The 25,100-nt window shown below is 46.8% G+C and overlaps 1 protein-coding gene across 1 annotated transcript in view; it reads right to left on the reverse strand.

Annotated features, from left to right (window-relative positions):
- Positions 1 to 25,100, reverse strand: part of MMP24 (matrix metallopeptidase 24) — a 52,806-nt gene that overhangs the window by 3,519 nt on the left and 24,187 nt on the right. The window contains exons 5-11 of the mRNA XM_041732373.1: positions 21,031 to 21,179; positions 16,958 to 17,074; positions 14,617 to 14,921; positions 6,955 to 7,116; positions 4,967 to 5,181; positions 2,801 to 2,939; positions 1,121 to 1,387 (exon numbers count right to left, since the gene is read on the reverse strand). Coding sequence (XP_041588307.1) covers positions 1,121 to 1,387; positions 2,801 to 2,939; positions 4,967 to 5,181; positions 6,955 to 7,116; positions 14,617 to 14,921; positions 16,958 to 17,074; positions 21,031 to 21,179 — 1,354 coding nt within the window. The remainder of the gene's footprint in view (positions 1 to 1,120; positions 1,388 to 2,800; positions 2,940 to 4,966; positions 5,182 to 6,954; positions 7,117 to 14,616; positions 14,922 to 16,957; positions 17,075 to 21,030; positions 21,180 to 25,100) is intronic.

Below are 25,100 nucleotides of genomic sequence, written 5' to 3' on the forward strand. Positions count from 1 at the left end.
AAAGCATCAGGTACACAGAAGACCCACCAAGTAGCAGCTCTGCCCCTGAGACTTCTGGCTTTCTTACCAGTGACATCTCCTTGGAAAGCCCTTCCCAACAATGCTCTCTAACACGCCCTCTCACCGTCCTGCCCCAACAAGCTCTTCCACTGCACTCCGTTCCCTTAGAGCGTTTGTTGCCACCTTAGTTGTTTTCTGCCTTTAGACTAGGAGCCAGGGATGTAATGCAAGTGTTGTTCTCTGCTCCTTCCCCAGCTCTCCCACACAAGCCTGCTCTCAGTAATTACTGTGCAGTGAGTGAATGACTCCTGTTGTTCTACATAAAATAAAACACACCAACAAGATGATGTCAATGATAATAGCAGCTAAAACTCACGTGGCAGGGACCATGTACTAGGTGTTTGTCTAAGTGCTCTACTTAATTTATCTTATTTAATTCTTATAAATGCTGTCGAGATAGGTACTATTATTACCCCCCATCTGATAGATGAGGATGCTGAGAAAACTTAAATGGTTTGCCCAAACTCCTAGTGAGTGGTGGAGGCGGGACATGAAACCAGCCAGGCTCCAGAGTCTGTGCTTTTGACCAGATCAGGGAAAATGTATTTAACAAACATTCATGAACTCCCACTCTGCACCTGGCAACACCCAGCCCCTCTTCTGGAGAAGCTTGTAGTCTGGTGGAAGCTCCCAGCCTAGCCTCCAGGAGGAACTTAGGAAATGTCTCATAAATAAAAAAGGCTTCTCTCTCCATCTGCCTTCCCTAAAGCCTTATAAACAAGCACCTTTGAAGCACCCATATCCATCATTGCTTTTCAGATTTGATAATTCAAGGAACCCCTAGAGTACATCTGAGCACCACTACTTGAGAAACGCTGTCTGAAGGGGTGAAGTCAGTCTGTGAAAACATCTCTCAAATGTGAGTCATCCCTGCAGCTGAGAAGTGTGACTTGGTAGCTGGTAAGAGAATGAATTGACTGTGTGAACCTGGGTAGATATGAGGCAGTTGTCTTTAACATCAGGCACCTTTCTCAAAGATGCCCTGAGAGTATGCCCATGGGCCCTGTTGAGACCCACATAAAATCACACCACCCCCCAACACAGCCAGGTCCTTACGTACATCCTTCCTTGCTGATGAAAGCCCCTTGGGGAGCCTGTGGGATGCCCTTCCAAACAGTGATGGGCTTGGGGTAGCCAGGGTCTGTGGCCCGCCGCTCCTCGCTGTAGCGCCAGTACCGTTCACCTTTGAAAAAGTAGGTCTTCCCCACAGGTTCCCAGCGCAGAGCCGTATCAATGCCTTCTCGGGGCAGACAGCTCCCCAGTTCTCCCAGGCTGTGGGGATACCCCGGCTCCACTGTCACCTCCTTAAACACCCAGTACTTGTCACCTGTAGCCAAGAGAAGCCCAGGATCAGCTTTCCCTGGTCACCTAGCACCAGAGGTCGTGGTTAGTGCCACATGTCCATTTTCTAGGACTGAAATCATTCATAGCCAGAGTGTCGGGGGAAACAACTGAGGCCTGCTCCACAGCCTCCGTCTCCCACAGAGCAAGGAGGCAAGAAGCCAGAAGCCAGCCACCACAGATGCTGGGCAACTGGCCTCCTGCTGCCCAGCCTCCGTGCCCCACCCCACTGCTCGCTCATGTGACTTGTCCTCTCTGGGGTGTCCTCAGCCACTGCGGTGGCTTCACACATATTAGTACTCCCCAACCTTCCATCAGTGACACCCAGCTCTGAGGGCTCACAGCCACTTCCACCAGACCTGAGCCCCACACCCAGGAACCCTGATCCCATGCACACCAGCCTCTGAGCATTTCCACATTGGCTTCCTAGAATTCCTCATCACCTCCAGAGGGGGCTACTTCCCTCATTACCTTTCTGCCTCCCAGTCCCCAATGAGAAGCCCTGGCCTCACCTTTGACTCTCCCCTTCCTTCTCTTCTCAGTGTTCAGCCTCTCATGAGGTCTTTTGCATCTTAACTGTCCCCACTCTGGCCTCACTGGTCTTCCCCAGTGTGGGCCTTGTCGACTTGCTCCCCTCCTGTGCAGCAGCTGACTCAGAAATGGCCTCCCCACCTCTGCCCTCTGGCTCTCCACTGCTCAGAAACATCTAGTCGGTCAAGACTGCATTCTGGCCTGGAAACCAAGACTCCTCAGGATGCTCCCCAACTTTCCTTTCCAGTCCACTGCTCACCACTCTCCAATATGGGGCTCCATGGCTGGTCAGTGGAACTTCTAAGCTCTTCCAATGTACATGCACATTCCCACACTACTCTGTTACCCAAGCTGTCCCTTCCCCTTGGATTGCTTTCTTCACATCTCAGTATCTGTATCTTACCCTTCTGAGGCTGGGCCCACCTCAAGATAATCAAAATGAAGCAACCTAGCACCAGATGGGCATGCCATACAAGCTAGCTCCTCAACCCCCTTCCCTGACCCCTTCAGCCTGTGACCTCCTCCCAACCAACTCTTACATAACTGCGGAGATGGCCTCCGATGGAGTACTGCATGGTCTTTAGGTGCCTGGACCATCCTCTGCTTCATGTGGGTGAGCCTCATTATCCCACCAACTGGGCACACACAGACCCTTAGCAATCACTTTGTGACTCGATTCCCCCCAGACTGTGCTTCACCTGCCTGCACCTTCATCTGTCCTGTCAGAAGCCAGTGTCTCTGTTAGGGCTAAAGGGGTCCTTGGAGAGCATCTGCTTCTGACCCCACCCCTTCCAGTGTACAGATGGGGCAAGGAGGTCCCAAAAAAGTCAGGGAACTGTCCCAGGTCTCTCAGCACAGGCTGTATTACCTTTGAAGAAGACAAATCTTCCATCAGCCCTTTCATAGGCTGCATCTATCCGAGCAGGCAGGCCCTTCCAGAACTGCTCTATCTGCATCGGGTAGCCTTCTTGTACCCGGTTATTGCGCAGGCGCCAGAACCATCGATCCTGGGGATTAACAGGAGGAGAAAAAGGCATAGCAGGCCCTGCCTCAACCTAGTGATCTCTGCCCTGGGGCTCAAGCCCCAATAACCCCAAAGCTTCTCGTGGGCCCAGCCTTGGAACCCTCTGTGATGTCTGTCCATCTACTACTAGCTTCCAGTCCCCTGAGGAAGACAGGATGCCCATTAACTCTTTTCATATAAGCCTCCTGATGGCTCTGATGCCTGAGGGGCCATGAGACAGACGACAGGCCTGGTACAGGGATGAGGTGTGGAGGAGCTGGAAGGGATGATGCCCAGGCCTGGAGTGGCCACATGAGGGCAGCAGAGAGTCACTGACATCAGCCAGCCCCTCCCCAGGCTGGCCACTCCTCACCAGCGGGCTCCACCCAGCAGTGCGGGGACCCTGGGAAGCAAGCTGTGGGAATCCCTCAAGACCTGGGTGTGAATTTGGATTCCTCCACTCAGAGCCACATGACCGTGAGCACAGGACTTCAAGCGCCTCACCTTCAAATGGGGGTAATGATGGGGATCAGATGAGAGATTATGGATCAAGTGCCTAGAACAGCACAGGGTACATAGCTGATGTTGAATAAATGGCAGCTCAGTAGGCCGAGAGTCTCATAAAGCCCTCTTCTTGAAACTAGTGTCTTGTGTGTGTGCAGCACAGTAGGCAGTCTGGGAAAGGCCTTTTATCACCTACCAGGACCTCAGTTTTCACGTTTGTAAATGGGGATGATAAAACCCAGACTTGCCTAGGAACAGTTCAGTGCAGGGGATCAGAATGCAGAATAATGAATGTGATTCGTAAAAGCTGGCATAAAACCTAGGAAAGTTTATTTTTTAAGGTGTTTTACAGAGCGTTCACACTGAGTTTTTTAAATCTTAGTTTGACTTTCACAAATCTGCTAGTAGATCTGAAATATACAGCATATTAAGGAAAGCCAAATGACTTTCCTAGAGCTATGCTGTGAAAGGCAGGATTGACGTTGGCCCAGGTTGCTTGATTCTTGCTCATCACTCAAAGCTTGCTTGGAAAACTTGAGAGGAGTGGGGCAGCCCCCCACAGCCACGCAGTGTGATGGAGACACACTGGCCAGAGCCTCTTCAGTGGAGGGTTCATTGTCCTCGTGGCCAGCGTGTGGTCACCAGGCTGTTTTCAATTGCCAGCCTCTCTGGGGATGGCCTCGACCTCACAGAGCTCTCCCAAGGTCATACCCTTTCTCATCCAATGACTGAATGAAACAGGGGGTACCAAGCCTCAGCTATTTGGGGCTGGATGTGGGAAGACTCTGATGGGCCATTCCAGCTCCAGAACTCTCTGTGGGAGCAGCCAACTCTGCAGTGAACCTAGTTGCTGCTTATTTTCTCCTTCTGCCCAATTTGCTTTCTTCCCTCCTTCCCACAAATGTTGATCCCAAAGGTACTTCCTAATCAAAATCCTGCATTCCAAATACGGTCTCAGAATCTGCAACACACCAACCAAACAGGCTGCCACCTGGTCTGTCCATGACTGAAGTGACAGGAATAGGACAAGTGACAAGACATAGCCTGGTCAGCTTTCTATCAGGTATCCCTCAGTACTGGCCTCTCAGCCCTGCCAGGATCCAGAGACAGACTCAGTCACCCCGTGCCAGCCCCTACACCAAGCTGCTATCTTCACCGTCATGTGCTCCTTCGATCTTCATACATCCTTCATTACAGAAATGACTCCCAGCTTTCAGATGGAGAAACTGAAGTCCCTAAAGGAGGTGACTTGCTGAAAGTCACAAACCAAAAGCAGGTCTCTAGCACTTACTTTCCCCCAGCATTACCCCTGGGAAGGTATAGGATTATCAGTTGACCTGCCTCCCTCTTAGAAACAAGTCAATTCACCTGGCAGCACCAGAAAGGGATCCCATGTCCTGGCCACTGGGCCAGCTGCCATCCAGGCCCCAAATGGGCCTAATCCCAGAGCGTCCACCTTCTCCTGCTCTGCAAAAGGGGAAGGAGTGGGAGGGGACCATCCAGGTGTTGCCAGTCAACTGGCCTTACCTTAAACACAAACATCTCACCACGGAAGAGTGCCACCGTGTTGAAGTTGCCATCACAGATGTTGGGTTTGGCACCCGGTGTGGATGGCCGGTCCCCCAGGGGCGGCCGAGGGGGCCTGGGCTGGCGCTCATGCTTCCTCTCACTCGGTGAGTGGATCCTGCGGACGGGGAGTGTGGGGAGTGGTCTTGTGGGCTCCAAGGGCTCGGCTGGAGGTCCTGGAGAGAGGGGCTGCATTTTAGACAGAGCTGGCCATTCCCTGCCTCCACTGTCAGGGCCTTGTCACCACCCAGGCAGCTTTGGGATCTGTCACCCTCCAGCCCCCTGTTCCTTCTCCCATTTTTTTTTACTCTCCCCCAATCTTTGAGAAAATAGATGAAAATCACCATTAAATGGAACTCTCATCTTTCCACCTCTAAATCTCGTGTCTTCTATTATATGAGAGAGCATGTCCTTTCTTAGGTTCTGTGTCCCATACCATCTTCCTCTGCCCTCTTCACACATGCCAGCCTCACTCTCTCTCCCCTTCTTCCTTATGCTGCTCCAAGACACCTTCTGCCCTGTCAAGATCTCCAGTGACCTCCATGTTGCCAGATCCAAGGGTTACTGACTCAAACTCTGATATGCATCTGAATTATTCAGGGATCTTGATAAAATTCAGATTATGACTCAGAGGGTCTGGGGGTGGCTTGCAATTCTGCATTTCTTCAGGCTCTCAGGTGATGCCAGTGTTCCTGGTCTGAGGCCCACACTTGGAGTAGCAAGATCATAGAAGCACTTTTCCAGGCGCCTGTACTGACTTGGGTTTCTTTCTACTTCATGGGCTGTTCCTTCTCTACCTCCTTTGCTGGCAGCCTTTCCTCACCCACCCTACTCTAAAGGTGAGAGTGCTTCTGGGTCCTCTTCTCTCTGTATTTGTCCTAGGTCAATGTTCTCACTTGGGCGGCAAAATAAGATCACCAGGAGAGCTTTTAAAACCCTTGATGCTTAGGAGGCACTCCAGACCAATTAGAACCTGGTCTCTGAGAATGTGGGCACTTTTTACTGAAATTCCAAGGTAATTCCAACAAGTCCCCTAGTTAAGAATCACCACCCTGAGTGATGTCATCTAGGTTCATGGCTCCTCTATGTTGGAGCTGTCCAATGGGACATTCAATGATGGTAGAAATATTCTATATCTGTACAGCCCAATACAGTACCCTCCAGCCATACATGGCTGTTGAGCACTTGCAATGACTAGTTGTTAGTGTGACAGAGGAACTGAATTGTTATTTAATTCTAACTAATATAAATTTAGTTAATATAAGTTTAAACTTCAGTAGTCACATGTGGCTAGTGGTTAAAAATTGGACACCAAAGATTCCAAATCAATATCCCAGCCCAGATCTCTGAGCAACAGACTAGTAAATCCTTTCGCCTTCACAATTAGAAAAGCCAGAAATAAAAAAAAAAAAGAAAAAAAAAAAAAAAGAAAAGAAAAGCCAGAAATCTTGGTGTTGTCCTTGACCCTTACCCCCATGTTTGATCTATCAGCAAATCCTGTCCAGTCTACTTTCAAAATCCCTCCAGTCCCTACCTCCCCTGTTTGGTCCTCCACTGCTTCACTTAGAAGGTGAAGTGAACCACGGTTCTGGTTGGGGCCATCTGTTTTGTGAGGTTCTCAGGGCCTCCAGAGGGAGCCTGGGGGCTGAGGCGGCTGTGCTAGGCTGCAGTGCATTTGCTCAAGTAAACTGGTCTTCCCATTCAACTGACTTGATAAGAACAAGACCTTCGTATACCAGTGTGAACAAAGAGCTAGGAGGGAGGCATAATAGCAGGACTTTCATATCTTATCAAGATACCAGTCTATCTTCTAGTTCTGTCTTGTTTATGACAAAAACTCTTGTGGTGTGCTGATGGATGTCTGTGCCCCCCACACCCCACCCCTCAGGCAGGTCATCACAGTCCATCCCCAAAGAAGGAGCCATGGCCCCCTCTCCCCTGCCACGCACCATAGATCTTCTGGATGCCCTGGAGATCATCCTGAGGCAGTTTGAAGTTGTGTGTCTCCATGTACTGGTAGAAGGGCGCCATGATGGCGCTGGGGTCATTGGAGTGCTCCAGTCCCAGCGCGTGGCCCAGCTCATGCACAGCTACCAGGAAGAGGTCATTCCCTGTGGAGAGGGGGGTGGAGAGGTGCCCAGAGCACCCACTCGTATCAGTCAATCCATTGCTTCAGCAAACACTAAGCAAAAAGGCTTTGTGCCAGGTCTGTGCCAGACACTGGGATCTAACAGAAATCATACACAGTCCTGCCTTTTGGAACTCTCCATATAGGGGGTGGATTTGGAGAGAGAAACAAAATAAGTGCGATTCGTGTTCCAGGTACTTTAATAGTAAGGGTCAAGAGAGGATTCTGAAAAGGGAGGAGTGACTTAAAGATATTCAGGGAAAGCTTCAAAAGGGTGAAGTTTAAGTCGAGTCTTAGAAGGTAAAAAGTTAGTCAGGAGAATGGATTCAGAGTAGGAGAGGGAGGGGTGGGGGTGGCATTCCTGGCAGAGGGAACGCTATAAACAAGATCCAGGGACAAGCAGGCTCATTCCACTTGGCTCTGGAACAAAGCACAAGGGGAGGGCAGAGAGAGATGAGGTCAGCCAGGCTGGCAAGTGAGGCTCTGTGATGCCACGCAAAGGAATTTGGACTGGCTTCTTAGCCAGTGGGGGGTTTAAGCAAGAGTGGGGGTGGCAACATGATGAGTCATTCTGGCTGCTCTGTGGCTGGAGGAGGAATGAGAGGAGAGGGAGACCAGAGGTAGGGCGTCGGTGGGGCTGGTTTGGAAGCTGGTGGAAAGGTCTGGGTGAGAGATGAAGAGAGCCAAGCCAGGGGAGGGAGTAGGACAAGCAGAGGGGAGGTCTGGGGTTGGCAGGCTGACAGTCCGCATCAGGAGGTCCAGGGGCAGGCAGGCCTGAGCGCGGGGCCCTTGGCCCAGTCCAGCAAGACCTCAGTCCTGAAAGAACTGAACCATGGCCAAGATCAAGGCAGGGACTCAAATGTGAGTGAAAACAACAAGATCCAGGTGCTGAAAGTGGGACACGGGATCCTGAGCACAAAGCTGAAGTGGCAACATGGCACAGTGGTAGTGAGCGTGGGCCCCTGAGCCAGATGGACTCCTTCATTCCCAACTCTATCTACCCCCACTAGCTCTGTGAGCTTGGCCAGAAGGTCTACCCTCTGAGCCTCAATGTCTTCATTTGTAAAATGAAGAGATCATACCTACTTCATAGGGTTTTTTGAGGATTGGATAAGATAATATGTATAAAGGGCATGGTGCTGCATAGTAGCTGTTGTTAGCATACATAAGATGGAAGCTTGGTGCCTGGAATAAGCCCATTGACCAGAAAGGAAGCACAAGGCCAGTGGGGTTACAGCTACCAGATATTTATTCTTAGGCCAACTCCTCGGAGCCTCTGGATCGGGCTTGGGACAGAACAAGGCCTGATATTGGGGAAGGAGATTAAGTAACTCCAACTTTGGGGAAGGAACAAGGAACAGGAAGTTGGGTGGGCTGTTATACCAATAGTCCTGATCCATGTCTGTCTAGTTACAAACTCTTGCTTGCCTTGACCTCTGGTATTTGAGCTCTGACTCTCATTGCCCAGCCCTAAAGCAGGTTGCAGCTCATTCCTGCCACCTTAAAGTCCAGGGGAGGTTGCCAAGAGCCCAGGAGGTGGTCAGGAGTTCTGATGCCTACTTTGGCTCCAGTGTCACTGGCAAAGTTGCCCAGTCCAGCCCAGTTGAGGGCCCTGTAAGGGTCAGATGGGGCTGGGAATTGTCTCTGGCCTTTCTGGTTAAGGTCTTGGGAAGAGAGAAGGGTTTTATGGGGCAGAACCAGACGTGTGCATGCCTGCCTCTCTGCTGACACCACTAGTGTCTTCAGTGAAGTTGGGATGGGCAAGATCAGTGCAAGGTTGGCCAAGAGCCTGGGGCTGGCCTTCTGCTGGGGAAGGGCAAGCTGGCAGGAGGAGACCAGGCCGCCCCCAGTTCCTTCCTCAGGTCCTGATTCCTCTGGCAGCGGGGAAGGGTGAGCTCATCTCTCAGCTCCATCCCAAACAAAGGCAGCTACTAGAGCCAACGGAAGGCAGCTCTGCTTCCTGGGGGCTGGTCCTGCCTGGCTCAGCTCCTGGCCTGTTCTTTGACCTGGGACAAGCTGTTCGGGCCTCTTGTCTCCTGACCAGTCTCTTTCTCAGGGGGCATCCACAGGGATCTCCGCTGGGAACCAGGGAGCAGGGCTCTGAGAAATTGGCAAGACTCTAAACCTTTGTCCTCAGCCTGTGTCTATTACTCTGGTAGCCTCTGTGCCTGGGTCTCTGCAGAGAACAGGTGGAAGCCCTTGAAGGGAAGAGGATTGTCGGTTTATTCCAGGGACCAAAAGGCAGAGAGGAGCTGGGGAACTGGCATCCCAGTGTACCTGTTCTGTGGGGGCTACTCTGGGGAGATGGAAAGAAAGGAGAGAGAGGCAGGGAAAAAAAAAAACCAAAAAACCCTGGAGCTTGTGAGGGGAAGAGCAGAGGGATGGAGAAGATCCCAGTACTTAGTGGGCAGGAGACTGTTAGGGTCTTCACCCTCCAAGAGGGTGAGAAGCAAGGAAGCAGAGTCATCAGAAGTGCAGTCTGGGGGAGCCAGACTGACATGAATCCTAGCACCATCGTGTCGCGGCAATGGGACATTTTAAATCTCTTCCTCTGTGAAATGCAGGGAATATCTGTAGTTTCATCCTAAGAATGGGGGTAAAGTCAGTGAGGCAAGGTGTGTAAAACACTCAGAACTACAGGTCACTATTAACTAGCAGGGTCACATTGAACTGTGTGTAAGGATCACCATCCCCAATAGGGAGTGCTCCTATGGGTTGGAAGCTCAAGTCCTAGGGCCTCCTAGCAAGTACCCAAAACTCCTACTCAGCTACTCAAGCATAACTTGTCTTTGCTTCACTTCCTTTGCTTGGATCTCCATATTCGGTAAGCCCTATCTCATTGACCCCTCCAATGCTGAGGGGCCTCTATTTCCCTTGGCCTCTATTCTTTTGCCAATGCTGTCCCCTCCACCCAGAATAACCTTACTTTTCCTTCAAAGTTCAGCTTATTGCCACATCTTCCAGGAAGACTTCCTTGATCTCCCCCACTGGCAGTGCGTGCATCCTCCTCTACTCTCTCAGTAGTTTATCTGAACCACCTTTATGGCACTGACCCTTTTCCACTGTACATTACAGCCACTAGCACACACTCTCTTCTGCCCCAGGACTGTGAGCTCCTTGAGGGCAAGTTTTGTGCTTGACAGGGCTAGGTGACAGCAGCCAGATGGAACAGTGCCAAATGGTCAGTAATTTTCCACATGTGGTCCTTGGACCACCTGCAGCAGAATCACATGGGGCAATTATTAAAAATTCAGACTCCTGGGTTCATACCTGGCTCTGCCACTTACTGTGTGAATTTTTATGACCACTTTGAACTTTACTTTCCTCATCTGTTAAAGGGAGATTATGGTCCCTGCCTGGTCTAATTCCGGGTGGGAAGAGTCATAGAAGTCACTGCAGACGGACTCTACTCTGTGAAGGGCTGGTTTCAATGACTCTTCCAATCTTCCTCAGGGCTGGGCTCCCTTTTCACCAGAGCTTAGTGAACTCAGATATCAGTGCTTGACTCAATGAAGCAGATGAGGACCGAAGGTGCCTGGAAGCAGCCCCTGAGATCAGCTAGAAGGTACAGTGGGCCAGACTTTGCCAGACATTGCCCTTCACACAGACTCCAATGACATGGAGAATTAGAATCACCCTTCTACCCTTACAATCCAGTGGTTCTCCAGGAGAGCCTTTTAAACATAGATGGAGGAGCTTCTGATTCAGAAGTTTGGGGTCAGGACTTAGGCAACATTTTTTTTTTTTTTTTTAATAAAGTACCGCAGAGGATCCCTGGGTGGCTCAGCGGTTTAGCTCCTGCCTTTGGCCCAGGGCGCGATCCTGGAGTCCCGGGATCGAGTCCCACGTTGGGCTCCTGGCGTGGAGTCTGCTTCTCCCTCTGCCTGTGTCTCTGCCTCTCTCTCTCTCTCTCTCTCTCTCTCTCTCTCATAAATAAACAAATAAATACATCTTAAAAAAAAAAGTCCCGCAGGTGAATATTATAGTGATTGGATCAGGCTGACCCATCTGGAGCAGCTGCTCAACCTTAGAGCCTCTAACAGTGGGACAGCCTGCATCATCTGTACCTCCTGATGGCAGTGCAAGAGGGAGGACACGGACCTCTTAGGAAGCTCTTGCCAAAAAGTGAGTCTAGTCAGGCCTGTAGGTCTATTGGCCAATATTCAGGATATAGGAGGAAGGGAGATGTGTTAAAAGTGAATCCGAATCTCATCGAGCCAAATGACTACTCAGGACAAGTGACCTGGTTTCTTCAGCAAATATTGGCAGAGTCGGGGGTGGGGAAGCAAGCTGACTGCTGTAAATGAAAATGGCTTAAGAGACATGTCAACCATGTGTGACATGTGGATATTGTCTGGATCTGGATGCAAGCAATCAGCTTAAGGACATTTTTGAGGTAATTTTTGGAAATAGACCCAAACTGGGAATTGGATTTTAAGAAATTATTGATAATTTTGTTGGGTTTGATAATAGTTTTGTGGTCATGTTAAAAATAGCCCATTAGATGTATATCCTAGAGTATTTACAGGTGAAATGATATTGTGCCACGGATTTTCTTTAAAATATATCAGCCAGGAAATAACAGTGGCCGGGGGAGGGTAAGGTGAGATGGTAGTGACATCATATGGGTAATTGCCAAAGCAAGGCAATGGGTGCCTGGGGGTTCATATTATCATTCTCCCTTCTTTTGTGAGTTTGAAGTTTTCCATATGGAAATTTAGAAGAGAGAAGCAAACCAATAAACACAAAGTTCCCAGGAGGCTCCACTTACTCCCTGGCTGAATTTATGTGGAAATTAAATGAGATAATATTCAGGTGCTCCATAAATCTTGATTCCTTTCATCTCCTTCCAGAAACTGTCCTAGGGCAACCCTCTGCATTCCATTTTACCTGTCAGGGGCCCAATCCTGTGGTCAGGAGCTGCATCTGAACAGTTCATGTTTGGCTTTCCAGGGCATGGAAAAGTCCTGACCCTTGTCCAAAGAAGACATGGGCCATCTTGGATGATCTATCGGAATTGGCAGCTGTCCATCAGGATGTGGTGGGACAGACAAGAGGATGCTGGGATAGCGTCCATCTACAGGTCCCAGCTCCTTTCCACATAGACCACCAGAAGTTCTTAGGATTTTGAGACTGGGCCCAAGGTCTTCAACAGCAAGGAAGCCTTGCAGGCTGTACAAACCTCAGAGCTGGGAAGGGGACAGGGTTGTTAGGAGTGTCTTTCCAGTGCCTCCTCCAGCCAATATCCCTTCAAGAAAGAAGTCATTTGCCTCTATAAGGGATATAACTAAAGTCCTGTCAGCTGATGGTACCTGGCACATAACAGGACTCAAAAAGGTTAGTTTCTTCTCCTTGCACTTTATCAGCACAGACAGCCATTCATTGATACTGATTCAAGAATCAAAAAGGGGAAAAAGAATAGCTGTTCAGAAAGCCAAGAAGCACACAAGGAAAGATATAACCAGACCAAGGAAATGGTCCTGGATAGGAAAGAGGACCAGCATTTGAAGAGGACAAGGGACAAAGAGAAATTTAGCAGTTTCATATCTTTGCTGAGGCTGAGCCTTGGTCAAACCACAGATAAGCCAAGAGCTGCCGATCCCTGATCTACACAATGGTCTAAAATGTTCTCAAGGAGGCTGTCCCCATCCACAGACACCAGACTCAGCCTCTGAAGAAATGCGCCTGTAAGTGTCTGCTCTCACCCCGAAGCACAGCCAAGGAAAAAGAACTCCTTGTATTTCCCAAACGTGCCTAAGTTTAAAAATCAGAACGCTCAGGGGAAGGGCCTAGGAATCTGTTTATAACAAGAACCCCAGATGATTCTTATGATCAGGCAAGTTAGGGAGATTCTGGGAACCAAGACAGTGTTGCTCAAGGTGATGGGACACTTATATCAGAAGTCCCTGGGGAATTTATTACACCAAGTGCAAATTCTCCAGCCTGACCCCAGAATCATAGAATCTGAATAGCAAGAGGTTAGGGGCCTGGAACCTGGAATGTGCATTCTTTAAAGTTCTGGGTGATTCTGGTGTGCCCTGCAGTTTGAGAACCATGGAAACTTAGCTTGGTAGCTAAGAGTGTGCTCCAGAGGCGCCTGGCTGGCTTAGTCAGTAGAACATGCAATTCTTGATCTTAGGATCATGAGTTTGAGCCCCACGTTGGGTGTAGAGGTTACTTTAAAAAATAAAATAAATAAAAATTAAGAAGTGCTCTGGAGTCATAATGCCTGGGTTCAAAGCCTTATTTCACCATTCACAGACTATGGGACTATAGGAAGACTATTTAATGTTTCTACATACCTTGGTTTACCTATATGTAAAATGCGGTTGATAATAATAATATATACATATTACATAGTATGTGGAAAGCACTTGACATGGGCCTTAGAATATAACTTGCTAATCGTTATCTCTTTCATCTAAAAGCCAGAATCCTCTATCCCTTTCTCCTCCAGCCTCCCTCTGCATTTTCTTATTTTCTTGTTATCTCTGCCACATCCTTCAGTAGTCCGCTTTGTGACAAAGTTACTTATGTACACATTGTTTCCCCCACTCAACTGTGGACTATCAGAGGGTAGAGACTATGTCTTTTTTATTTAAATGTTTGGATACCCACCTCCACCCGAGCCCCAGGCTGTGTATCATGTTACACTAGTGTTGGAGGGGGTCTTAGAGATCACCTAATCCAATCCCTCACTTTATATACAAGGAGACTGAGAGTGAATCATTTGCCCCTTAGTCACACAGCCAAGTAGTTGAGCTGTGGTATGAGACCTAGTGCTGTCTGCTACCAGCTATGCCATTTCAGTCCCAAGCCCTTTATCTTAAAAATGGGCGTAATCATGTACACTTGCCTCCTTACTGATGTACTAATGATGTACACTTGCCTCCAAGTGCCTTAGGAGGAAATACTGATGAGGAACTCTTTTGCAAGCTGAAGAGTATTATTACTAGTACTGTACAATAGGACTCTGGCTCCATATAACATTCATTGAGTTACAGTGGTGAATAGCAAGTTATTCAAGAATACTAGAGTGATTATGGGGCCCGTTATTCAACCAAGAAGTTGACATAAAGGAGAGAGAGTCATGTCATCTTGTAAGATGGTCTTTGAAGCTGTTACCAGTCAGGCCCGAGCCTACCACTTTGAGACCCCCACTTTCAGCTTTAATGATATTTTTACCTTTTTTCTCCAGCTTCTGATCCATTACTTCTTCTTATTCATGGCCTAACCCCTCCCTCTTAACTCACCCCCCCCCCCTTTAGATCATTTACTAAGTGATCTGACCCATCTCCATGGATGGATCAGTGTTGAATATTATCAGAGAGTTTAGTTCCCACCCTCTTAGGTTCTTAGTTCTTGAACATGAATCTCCAGAGCAGGAAACTCATCTATGGCATCCCCAGCTCTTCCTCAGGGCTTCCTTCCCTGGCAACTGAATAATCCAGGACTGACCCCCTGTCCCCAGTCATGGCCTTACCATCATGGTTGGCATTTCCTAGTGTCCACGGCTCATCTGAGTCAAAGTGAGTGTCTCCTCCAATCCCTGGGCCAGGAAAGTAAGCATGGGCTAGGAATCCCCCTTCTCCATCAAACGGGGAGCTGTCACCATGGAAACCAGAAGCAAAGAAGATCATGATGTCTGCCTCCTTCCGGTCACTTTTGATCTCATGGTACGGCACTTCTTCAAAGGTCAGCGGGGTCACCTTCTGCCACACATCGAAAGCCTGGCGAATCGCTTTCCGTGTGTCTAGCTCACCCACTTTTGGAGTGTAGTTGTGAATGCTGGTGAGAGAGGGGAGGGTCATTAGGGAGGAACAGTCAGAATCAGAGGCTTGTAGAGTTAAAAGGGACACCAGGGACCATATGGCCTACTCATCTATAAATTTTGAACCCTAGGATTCTGCTGAAGTACCCCTGGGGTTGAAGAAGACGCTGGGTGGGCAAGGCTCTGGGTCTCTACTCCTGCCTCAGTCAGAGCAGCTTCGCTCTAATTGATGTTTTATATGTGATCTCTCACAAAATTTGTGTTAAACACAGAATTCCTTTCCAATGTGCAGAAAAAAGTTAAGTTGGTGGGTAGCATTTTCTAAATTTTAAGTTTTTCTCCAAATACATAAAATATATTTATAAAACACTTATAAAAGTTATAGAAACATTTAAACCTAGTCCCAGTCTAAAAGTTCTAGAGTTTGAGTGAAACATCCCTTTAAAAAATATTTGGTACCAATTACTTTGCTTGTCTACTGCTTGTATAAGCTACTGTTTGTCTATATGGGAAGTTGGTATAGGTGGTATCTGATTTAGTTAGTTATAGACTTAGTGATTTAAGTTTACAATAAGTGTATTGAATGGTTCTCCATAACAGAGCATCACTACTGGATGCTCTGCCCCATGAGCACCTGGGTAGGGATTATTCACCCATTCTATAGGTAAGGAAACTGAGGCTCAGAGAGGTCAAGTGATAGAAGCTAAGGTTTGAAGCCAGTTTCTCTCTTAATTCATTCTGTGTCTTCAGGAGAACTTAAGAGTCTATCCAGTTTCATATATATATATATATATATATATATATATATATATTTTTTTTTTTTAATTGGAGTTCGATTTGCCAACATATAGTATAACACCCACTGCTCATCCTGTCAAGTGCCCCCCCTTGGTGCCCGTCACCCAGTCTCCGCAACCCCAACGCCCACCTCCCCTTTCACTATCCCTTGTTCATTTCCCAGAGTTAGGAGTCTCTCATGGTCTGTCACCCTGTCTGATATTTCCCACTTGTTTTCTCTCCTTTCCCCTTTATTCCCTTTCACTATTTTTTATATTCCCTGAATGAATGAAACCATATAATGTTTGTCCTTCTCCAATTGACTTATGTCACTCAGTATAATACCCTCCAGTTCTATCCACGTTGAGGAAAATGGTGGGTATTTGTGGTTTCTAATGGCTGAGTAATATTCCATTGTATATAAGTCTATCCAGTTTCTAATTCAGATTTTTCTTATGTTTCTTTCTCTTGTCAGATTTCTGAAAAAAACTCCAGTTCTGGTCTCTATAGCTCATCAGCAGAAGAGCCTTTCATCTTCAGCTTTCAGAATTTCTGTCTTAGATCCTACCCCTGAGTCAAGGGCATCTACCTGAGATGGAATCAGAGCCTTAAGATGTGCCAAGAAGAGCCCACCTGAGCCTGCTCTATGCCTGGCCTTTGCCTCAGCCCCACTCTGAATCCTGATGTCTGAATCTGCTGTGTGGGACTCTATCATCCCTGTCCTTGGTCGCTGGTCTGACTTGGAGACTAATCCTCCTCCACCCTTGGTTTCCCCAGATAGTTCAGGAGTTACACTGTTATAATTCAGTTCCCAGTTCTTTATATTCCTTAGGAAACAATGGGAACTCAGCTGGGAAGTTCAGGTGAAGTCCATCAGGCTAAGTGGAGAAGGGATCCAGGTCAAAGGAAGTGAGGTTTGGGAAGCAGTCATCGGGAGAGTAAGTTCAGTCCCGTTTTTGTTTTTTTTTTTTCTTTTTAAATCACAGCTGAAAGTTGCTGAACAATCCCTACCCCACTTTCTAAAAACTGTAGGAAACAAGACACAACTAATAAGCCACCAAAGGACCAAATAAACCTAAGTTGGAGACACAGCATCCTCTGGAAACCACAAGGGTACAAAGTCCTGGGCTCTCAGCCCCTGGTCCTGATGCCCACATACCTGGCTCTCACCCTGATCTCAGACCCACTGACAGTGTGAGCCTCTGAAACTCAGGCAGGGACAAAACTGAGTGTGGGTGGGGCCAAAGCCAGAGAGGAGGAGAGGGAGTCTAAGCACCTGTAGGTGATGTGTTTTTGCCTCCACTTCTGTCCAGTCAGGGCATAGCGCTTGTTCCTCCGCCTACGGCTTAAGTGGGGGTGATCAGGGACACCACATCGGGGCTTCTTCATCCACCTGGGCAGAGAGAGGACACACACACACACATACTGTGGTCACTGAACACTCTAGGAAGGCATTGCAGAGTTCCCAGTCCCAGGCTAAATGGTAGTGTGCAGCTGCATCCTGGATTCTGGGGCCCTGGCTCCAATGGGTTCCCCCATGGGAGCACAATCAGCTGATTACTTAATTCATTCACTTACAACTGACTATGAAAGCACAGGGCTGCATTCAAGCCTGGGGTTTGGAGACTTGCACTTGATAGTTACAGTCCCACCATTCATCATAGGAACCCAGGCAAAGGAATCCTTGTGAACCTCAGTTTCCCCATCTACAACATGAGAATTCTAGCTCTCACTGTTAGGTTGTAGTGAGCCTTAAGGGAGGGAGTATATGTGCAAATACCCTGTAAATGGGATTAGATCACCTGAGTCCCTGGTTTAAAAGTTTCCAATGATTTCCCCGAAACCCTAGAATATTTTATTGCAAGCTCCTCACATTGGCCCCCAGCAATCCACATGATCAAGCTCCTGTCTCTGGGTGGACATCTATATTCCCCCTCCCCCCATACAGTCAGCCCCAGCATTCCTGCTGTGCCTTGCACACGCTAAGATTATTCCCACTTCAGGATCTTTGTTCTCTTTGCTTGCAGTGCTCTTCTTCACATGGTCTGTTCCCTTACTTCTTTAAAGTCTCGCTCTGATGTTACCCCTTCAGAGAGGACTTCCCATCCTACCTGAAATAGCTTCTCCCTCCCATCCTATCACTGTTTATCCTGCTTAATGTTTCCTCATAGCATTGATCATTGCCTGAAATAGTATCACATATTAGCTTTTTTGCTTATTCTTTGTCTCTTTTAAGAGATTCTAAGTTCCATGAAGCTAGGAACCTTGCCTGTACAAGTGCCTCATGCAGATGTTCAATAATGATTTGCTGAATGAATGAGTGAATGAATCAGAACTGCTCAACAGTAGAATGGCATAGCTCATAAGACAGCAAATTCCCTTTCACTAGAGTTGTTCAGAAAGTGACTAAACAACTGTAGGACTTGGAATGGAATTCTCTGTAGCGCTCAGTACTCTGTGTTGTGATTTTAAATCTATTTCGTCTATTGCCTCTAACAAATGGCAAATTCTTTGAGGACTCGGATGGCATCCTATTCATCTTTGCGTCCCCAGAAGCTAGCCCAATGCCTGGAACTAAGTAAATCCTGATAACTGTTTGTTGTCAGGTTAAGTTCACATGAGGGAACGGTAAGCCTGGGACATTACTGGGGATATATAAAAGGGGCAGGGTAGGAGATTTTAAAAGATCATGGCTGATGGGGTCCAGGCCATCCTTGCATTTTATGTTGGGCTGGCCTAATGACCAACTCACTAAACTACCGCTGGAGATTACTGCAAGGGGAAACAGTATGTCTCTATGCAATTGTTGAAAGCAGTGGCCATTGGCAATATAGACAAAAGGAGACAAACTATTTTAACCAAATATTAAAAGCCCCTTGAGGGACTTAACCAGGTCTTACTCATCTTTGCAGGTTTCATATTGCCTCAAGTGCCTCTACTCAGAAATCAATACTAAAAAACATAATAATAACAATATCATGTATGGTATAAACATTTCTAATTTTTAGTGTTTGGGGTTCTTTTAAAGAAATTTTTTGATCCTCAAAGCAACTCTGTGAGGTGACCAGAAATGATTTATCCTAGTTTTTGCAGGTGAGGGCAAAGATATACAGATAAATGGAGTAACTTGAGGAATATAGCAATGAGGCAGGACTGGGACTTAGTTGAATGAATAAAATAGTAATTAATGCAACTTAAACAAAACAAGCAAACAGAAGCTGGGGCTTTTCTTTTCTCATGCTTAGCCCAAGTTTGGGCTCAAGGATTTGTTGAATGAAGGAATGTGTGGCATTTCCCAAGGTAGGCACTCAAAATGTAGTACTTTAAATAGTTGCTCTGGCTTTCTTTCCTTGGCAGTCCTTGGGAAGAACTAGGAGCCACCCCTGCTACAGCAGCTAGGCCTGGAAGGGCCCCCAGAGAGGAAACAGGCCCAGAGCAAGACAGTGGCTGCCCAAGGTCACAGAGCTGGAACAGAAACGAGTCTCTAAATTCTACCCCCAAACAGCCTCTCCACTCAGGTCTGGGTTTAAGTGTGAGTGACTTCTCCCTTCTCGTGCCTCTGAGACAGCATTCCCTGCCTTCCTACAAAAAAGTGGGAGCAGAACTGCAAGTGGGAAATGCCATCCTCCTCCCTCAGATCATTCCCTCTGCCTCCTCCTCTCTCCGTCCACCTGCTACTCTCTGAACCCTGTCCAACAGGCCTGGGGCTTTCTGGAACAGAGTAAAACCCAAGGCCAGGTGGTGCCTCAGCAGAGACACCAGTGCTCCTGCCCCAGGATGCACTGCCATGAGGCCTGCACAAAGCCCTCAAAATAACCTCTGTTTTGAATATGGCTGGGATCTTTGCAACCAGCTCACTCCTGAGACCACAGAGCCATGGCATCCACTGTCCTCATGCCATCAGAGCAGCAGTCGAACATACTGTCTCAGAAGTTCACAATCTCGCAATCAGAGAATCCAAGGAATAGAAAATGTTCATATACAATTATAAGATCCTAAAACCTCAGACTCAAGTCAATTTTAACAGCTTAGAATAATGGGATCTAGAATTTGAGAGTTGTAATCCAGCACTCCCCTTCATAACTGAACAAGTTAAGGCCCAGAGGGATAATTCTCTCAAGGAGTGACTCACCCACAGGGTGGATCTGTCCTGAATCCACAATCCCCTACTACCTCCCAGCACCCCACCTTGGGGCCCTGCTCCCTGCTTTCACCTGGGCTCAGGACCCCAGCCCTCACTGCCTCCTTGAGACCCTTCCCCAGCTTACTGCCATGCCTTCTGGGCAATGGCAATGGCTTTCCTTGTGTAGCTTTAATGACTTTTATGGCTACTTCACAAACAAAAGTAAAGATGCTTAATTCTCTCCCATCTTCAAACAAGTAAAAATCTATCCACTTCTAGCTACCCTCTATTCCTCCTTCACTGTTAAGCTTCTAGAAAGTTTTGCCTCCACTTGCCATCTCTACTCTTCATCTCCCCTCCACCCCACTGCAGTCTGACATTGTCTCCACTGTTTCAGAGAGCCTGCAATGGTCCCCTCGCTGCCAAACTTGGCCGACACTTTTCGGTCTCCTAACTGATCATCTGCAGCAGCTGGCCCATTGGCCATCCCCAACTTCTGTACCATGACACAGAACCCCTGGTTTCCTCCACCACTCTGGCTGCTCCTTTTCAGTCTGCATCCTGGGTTCCATTCCCAGAGCTCATCTCTTCCTCCTCTTTGTACTCTCCCCAAGGAAACCTGACAGCCTCATGGCCTGGCTTCTTTGTTCACCTCCTGAGCATCTCCCTGAAAATTAGTGTTTCCTTCTGAGTTCTAGACTTCTGCAACCAGATGGTTGTATCTTTCACAATGTGGTGAGCCTCTGGAGAGCAGAAATCATAGGATCAAGTCCAATGCCTGGCACAAGTAGATATTTGGCAATATTTGATAAATGGAAAAAGTAGAATGAGTTGCCAACTCATTATCATTCAGGAGCTCTTTGTATCAAGTGAGATGTGTACATCTCAGAGAAAGCCAGAGGGGTGACTTGAAGAGCCAAACGCTATTAGAGTCAGAGGAGATTTAAGACCATCTCTAACTAAACCCTCTCATTGTGCTGACAAGGAAACTGAGGTCCAGAAGGATTAAGAGACTTGTTCAAGGTCACACAGCAAATTTAGGGCCGAGTAACCTCTGCAGCTCACCCAGGAAAAGGAGCTTTGGGGTATTCCCTCCCAGGATGATACTGCTGGAGTGAAAGATAGGAGGGCAGGATGGCCATGGTATATCCACGGGGCCGTGACAAATATAAACCCAAATGTAAGTCTGGAAAATTCAAAGGCACAATGCCCTATGCAGTTCTTACTCGATTGTTGTCTGATCCAATACACCGGTGACTGGGATCCCGTAAAACTGCTGCATAGTGGAGACTGCTGACTGTAAGGCCTTCCCTGAGTGCAGCGCGGATGCCCGTGAGTCATAGGGAAGCAGATAGCCATATGACTTTAACCAGTTCTGAAAGACACATGAAAGAGAAGGACGCATTATACTGGGGAAGGCTCTGTTCTACCTGGGCAGAGATTTGCCCTTGAAACTAGGGATCATTTTACTGAGGGGACCTATGGACTCATGCTCTGATTGCTTCCTCCTGCATTCCCTCCTGCACACACTGATAAATTAATCTCCAGAAAACCCAGCTCTTGTTGGCTTTCTCCCTCGCTGTAAAGCTTTCATCGGATCTCTACTGGCTACAGAATAGAGATTAAATTTGCATTCAAGGCTTTCCAGTACCCTGCCTCTTTATTTATTTATTTATTTATTTATTTTTTCTCTTTACTCATTTATGTAGTAGTTTCCACTGATATGGGACTAGACATGTAAGAAGACAAGAATGCTTCCTTCTCTGAAGCAGAGTGGCCTGTTAAAAATATGTCATCCAGAAACCATTGTGTCTAAAGTCAGAGTCTGTTGAAGAATCATATTGTAGAATACTTACTGGCATGAGATTATATACAATCTTTATTGTTAACCCCTCCAAAAGAGCAAAGCATCATAAGTAAGTATAAACAAAACAATGCATTATTTAATTTAAATGTAAATACATAAATGTATACATAGAAAAAAGCAGAGAAGGGCATACATAAAAAATAAAAAATAATAATAGCATGGTTATGTAAGAGAATTTCTTGTTTTTAGGAAATATCCACTGAAGTTTTTTGGCTTATATAATGGTGCACGTCTGCCACTTTTTCTTAAACAGATTCAGAAAAGAGAGGAGGGAGGGAGAGAGAGAGGAAACAAATGTAGTAAAATGTTAAGAATTGGGGAATCCAGGTGAAGAGTGTTCAGGAATTCTTTGTCCTATCCTGGAAACTTTTATGAAAGTCTGAAATGATGTCCAAAAAAATTTTTTTAATAGAAAAAGAATTCACTATGAACATCCTCTGCTACAGTATCATGGGAGAGCATTTTTGTTTTCTAAGTTTTATGCATGGAGTCATTTCAAAAGGGGAGGAACACTTTAAAAGTGCAAGAGCATCTGAAAGTAGCTTGAATGAAGAAGCTCAAACAGACAATGACTCTAAAAGATAGCAGAGTAGAGATAATTATTCCCACTGACATGTGGGGGATGGAAGAAACCAGAGCACCGGGAAATATCTGTGACATCAGTTGGAAAATGAGGCAAGCATCCATGGATCTCCTGAACCCATAAGCACTTACAGGAGCACCCCTCTATGCTGGTCTTGGAGCCAGATAGAAGCTACAGTCCATCCTCAGAGGATTATCCTAAACACCAAGTGATTTAATGAGGGAGAAAGAACTTAGGAAACAGTATTATTCCCTTTGTAATTTTTGCTTCTGGTTCTATATGAAGTCTTCTTGTGGATGTGCCTGTTATTACAAGTCAAAGCAAACCGTTTGGGGGAGGAAGCAGACCAGAAACTATAAATAAGTTATTATTTATTTCATCTAAGGTGACTATAACATCTTTACTGCCTTGTGATAAAATGCACCTGACCAATTAAAAACAAAACAGAATAAAGTCTTAACAACAACAACAGCAGCACGACAACCTTACCTCTTTCATGCTGATACCTAGAATGGTTTTTTCACTACAAATTATGGGACAGGATATCAATACTTCTTGTACTTTTCCAAACATTGAATCTCTTTGATGCTTTTGTATGTTTTTCTCTGGCCCTGGCATACTGCTTAGTTAGGCAAAAATCTTTCATCATTTTAAGGTTCAGCTCATAAATTACTATCTCCGGAAGACTTCCCTCACTCCCCAAACTAAGTTATTTTCTTCCTCTTTTGTGCTTCTCAAATTCTCTATTATAGATAGTACAGATCTTACAATATTGGGCTCTAATCATTACCTGATGTGTCAGACTCTGAGTGCCTTGAGGGAAGGGTCTGTGTTCTACTCATTTCTTTATATCCAGTGCCCAGAAGTGCCTGACACACAGTGCCGCTCATGTCTGCTCAACAAACATTATTGTGCACTTACTACATGCCAGGCACCGTGCAAGGCTCTGGGGATGCAAAGATGCATAGGGAACTCACAGACCAAGAAGTAAACCCACCATGAAAACACAGCCCTCAAAGTCAGGTGTGTACAGGGTTCTATGAGAGAACAAAAGAGAGATATCTTCTCCCCATGGGGGTGGGGATGAGGAGAGAAGGGAACTCAGGGGAGACTTCCAGGTGGAGAGGGATGGGGGCAGTATTGAGGGACACTGCATGTGCAGTTGTGGGAGGGGAGTACAGCACATTCTGAGAAGTGTTTCAAATGACAATTGGGGGAGAGGAGTATAGTGATGGGGGGGGGCTGGAAGTAGGGAGTGGAAGGAGAGGATATGTAATTATTTATTCACAAAGTAGGCAAATTACACAGAATCACTTGTGACTTGACTATGGCCTAGGATCAGCCAAAAAGCTCAAGTAAATCATCTAGAAATGGACATGACAGGGCAGCTAAGTTACTCATTGTTCATCCAGGTGCTCCAGCTTCTACTCCCAGGTTAAATTATGTCATCAAAGCATTACACCCATGCACCATATCCTCTCAGCCAGAATGGCACATTATGTTCCTTTTTTTAAAAAAAATATATTTTATTTATTTATTCATGAGAGACAGAGAGACAGAAAGAGGCAGAGACACAGGCAGAGGGAGAAGCAGGCTCCATGCAGGGAGCCCCACATGGGGCTCGATCCTCAGGTCTCCAGGATCACTCCCTAGGCCGAAGGCGGCGCTAAACCACTGAACCACCCAGGCTGCCCTTATGTTCCCTTTTTTAATGAAAAATTTTAATGACGAATTATTGGGTTGAATAAACAGGGCATATAGTGGGAAAGAAGCACCCAGTCCTGAGACCGAATCTTGACTTCACTGCAGCTGGATGATACCGGCTAAACTGAATTGCACTTTCCTTGTCTGTAAAATGTAAACAATAATTCCTCCTCCACAGGATTGTTGTTAAAATAAAATGAACAAATGCACTCGACCTATGATCACTCAAAGGTGTTTGCTATTGCTTGGGATGGCGTCCTTGTTATGTTTTGTAAACTCAAGGTGGAAAACTTGGTCTTTGACTCCTTTGCCTTGAATTCTAGTCATCCCAACCTCCCACATTCTCCCTGGACCAAGGGCCAGTCTTGATGGGTCCCATGGTGGGCAGTATGTGTTATAGTCAAGTCTGCTTGCCACTAGTAGGCCTGTGGCCACGGCCATCTCTCATACCACACAGGGAGCACTGCTGTCAGAGAACTGACAGCTGGCTTGACTTGTGTACTCTTCACTCTCAACTTTCTTAGGCCCAAACACAATTGCTTTCTGTCAAGTTTTAGCTTGAGGAAAATGTTTTCCCTATAGGAGATTTGGTATGTTTTCTGGATTCAGAAAGTGGACATTGGGTGAGCCAATGTCCAAGGTCCTCTTGGCCTTTTCCCCAAGAATCCATCAGCCAATTGTATGGCTTCAATATGGATTGCAGTGATACTGGGAAGTAACACTTTTTTCATCTTTCCTACCACCAAGTTATGTCTCATCCTTAAAAGTCTTACTTAAAAACTTTGTTTCAACCCATAAGCTATCTCAGACCCTTCCAGAAAGGGGGGTGGTACAAATCTAAACTAAATCGACTTCCTCCTTATCTATGGAGTCTATCCTCTAGAAACGCAATGAAGATGAATTAAGGCATTTGGGAAATGGCTGAGGATCCTTGGACAGATCCCACTGACAAACCAGGCAGCCAACTGAGGAATTTTTTGAGCACCTACTTCTGAACTAGCACAGGAATTAAGAACCTTCTCCACTCTTGCCCTCATTACTGTTTATGGTAAAAGATAAGAAACAGGGAACTCTGAGTATAAACCTACTCCAGCCTTTGAACACTTTGGGGAATTGAAAGTAGATCCTCTTCAGTGAAGGGC

Source organism: Vulpes lagopus, chromosome 18, assembly GCF_018345385.1.
Source record: "Vulpes lagopus strain Blue_001 chromosome 18, ASM1834538v1, whole genome shotgun sequence".
Classification (NCBI taxonomy): Eukaryota; Metazoa; Chordata; class Mammalia; order Carnivora; family Canidae; genus Vulpes; species Vulpes lagopus.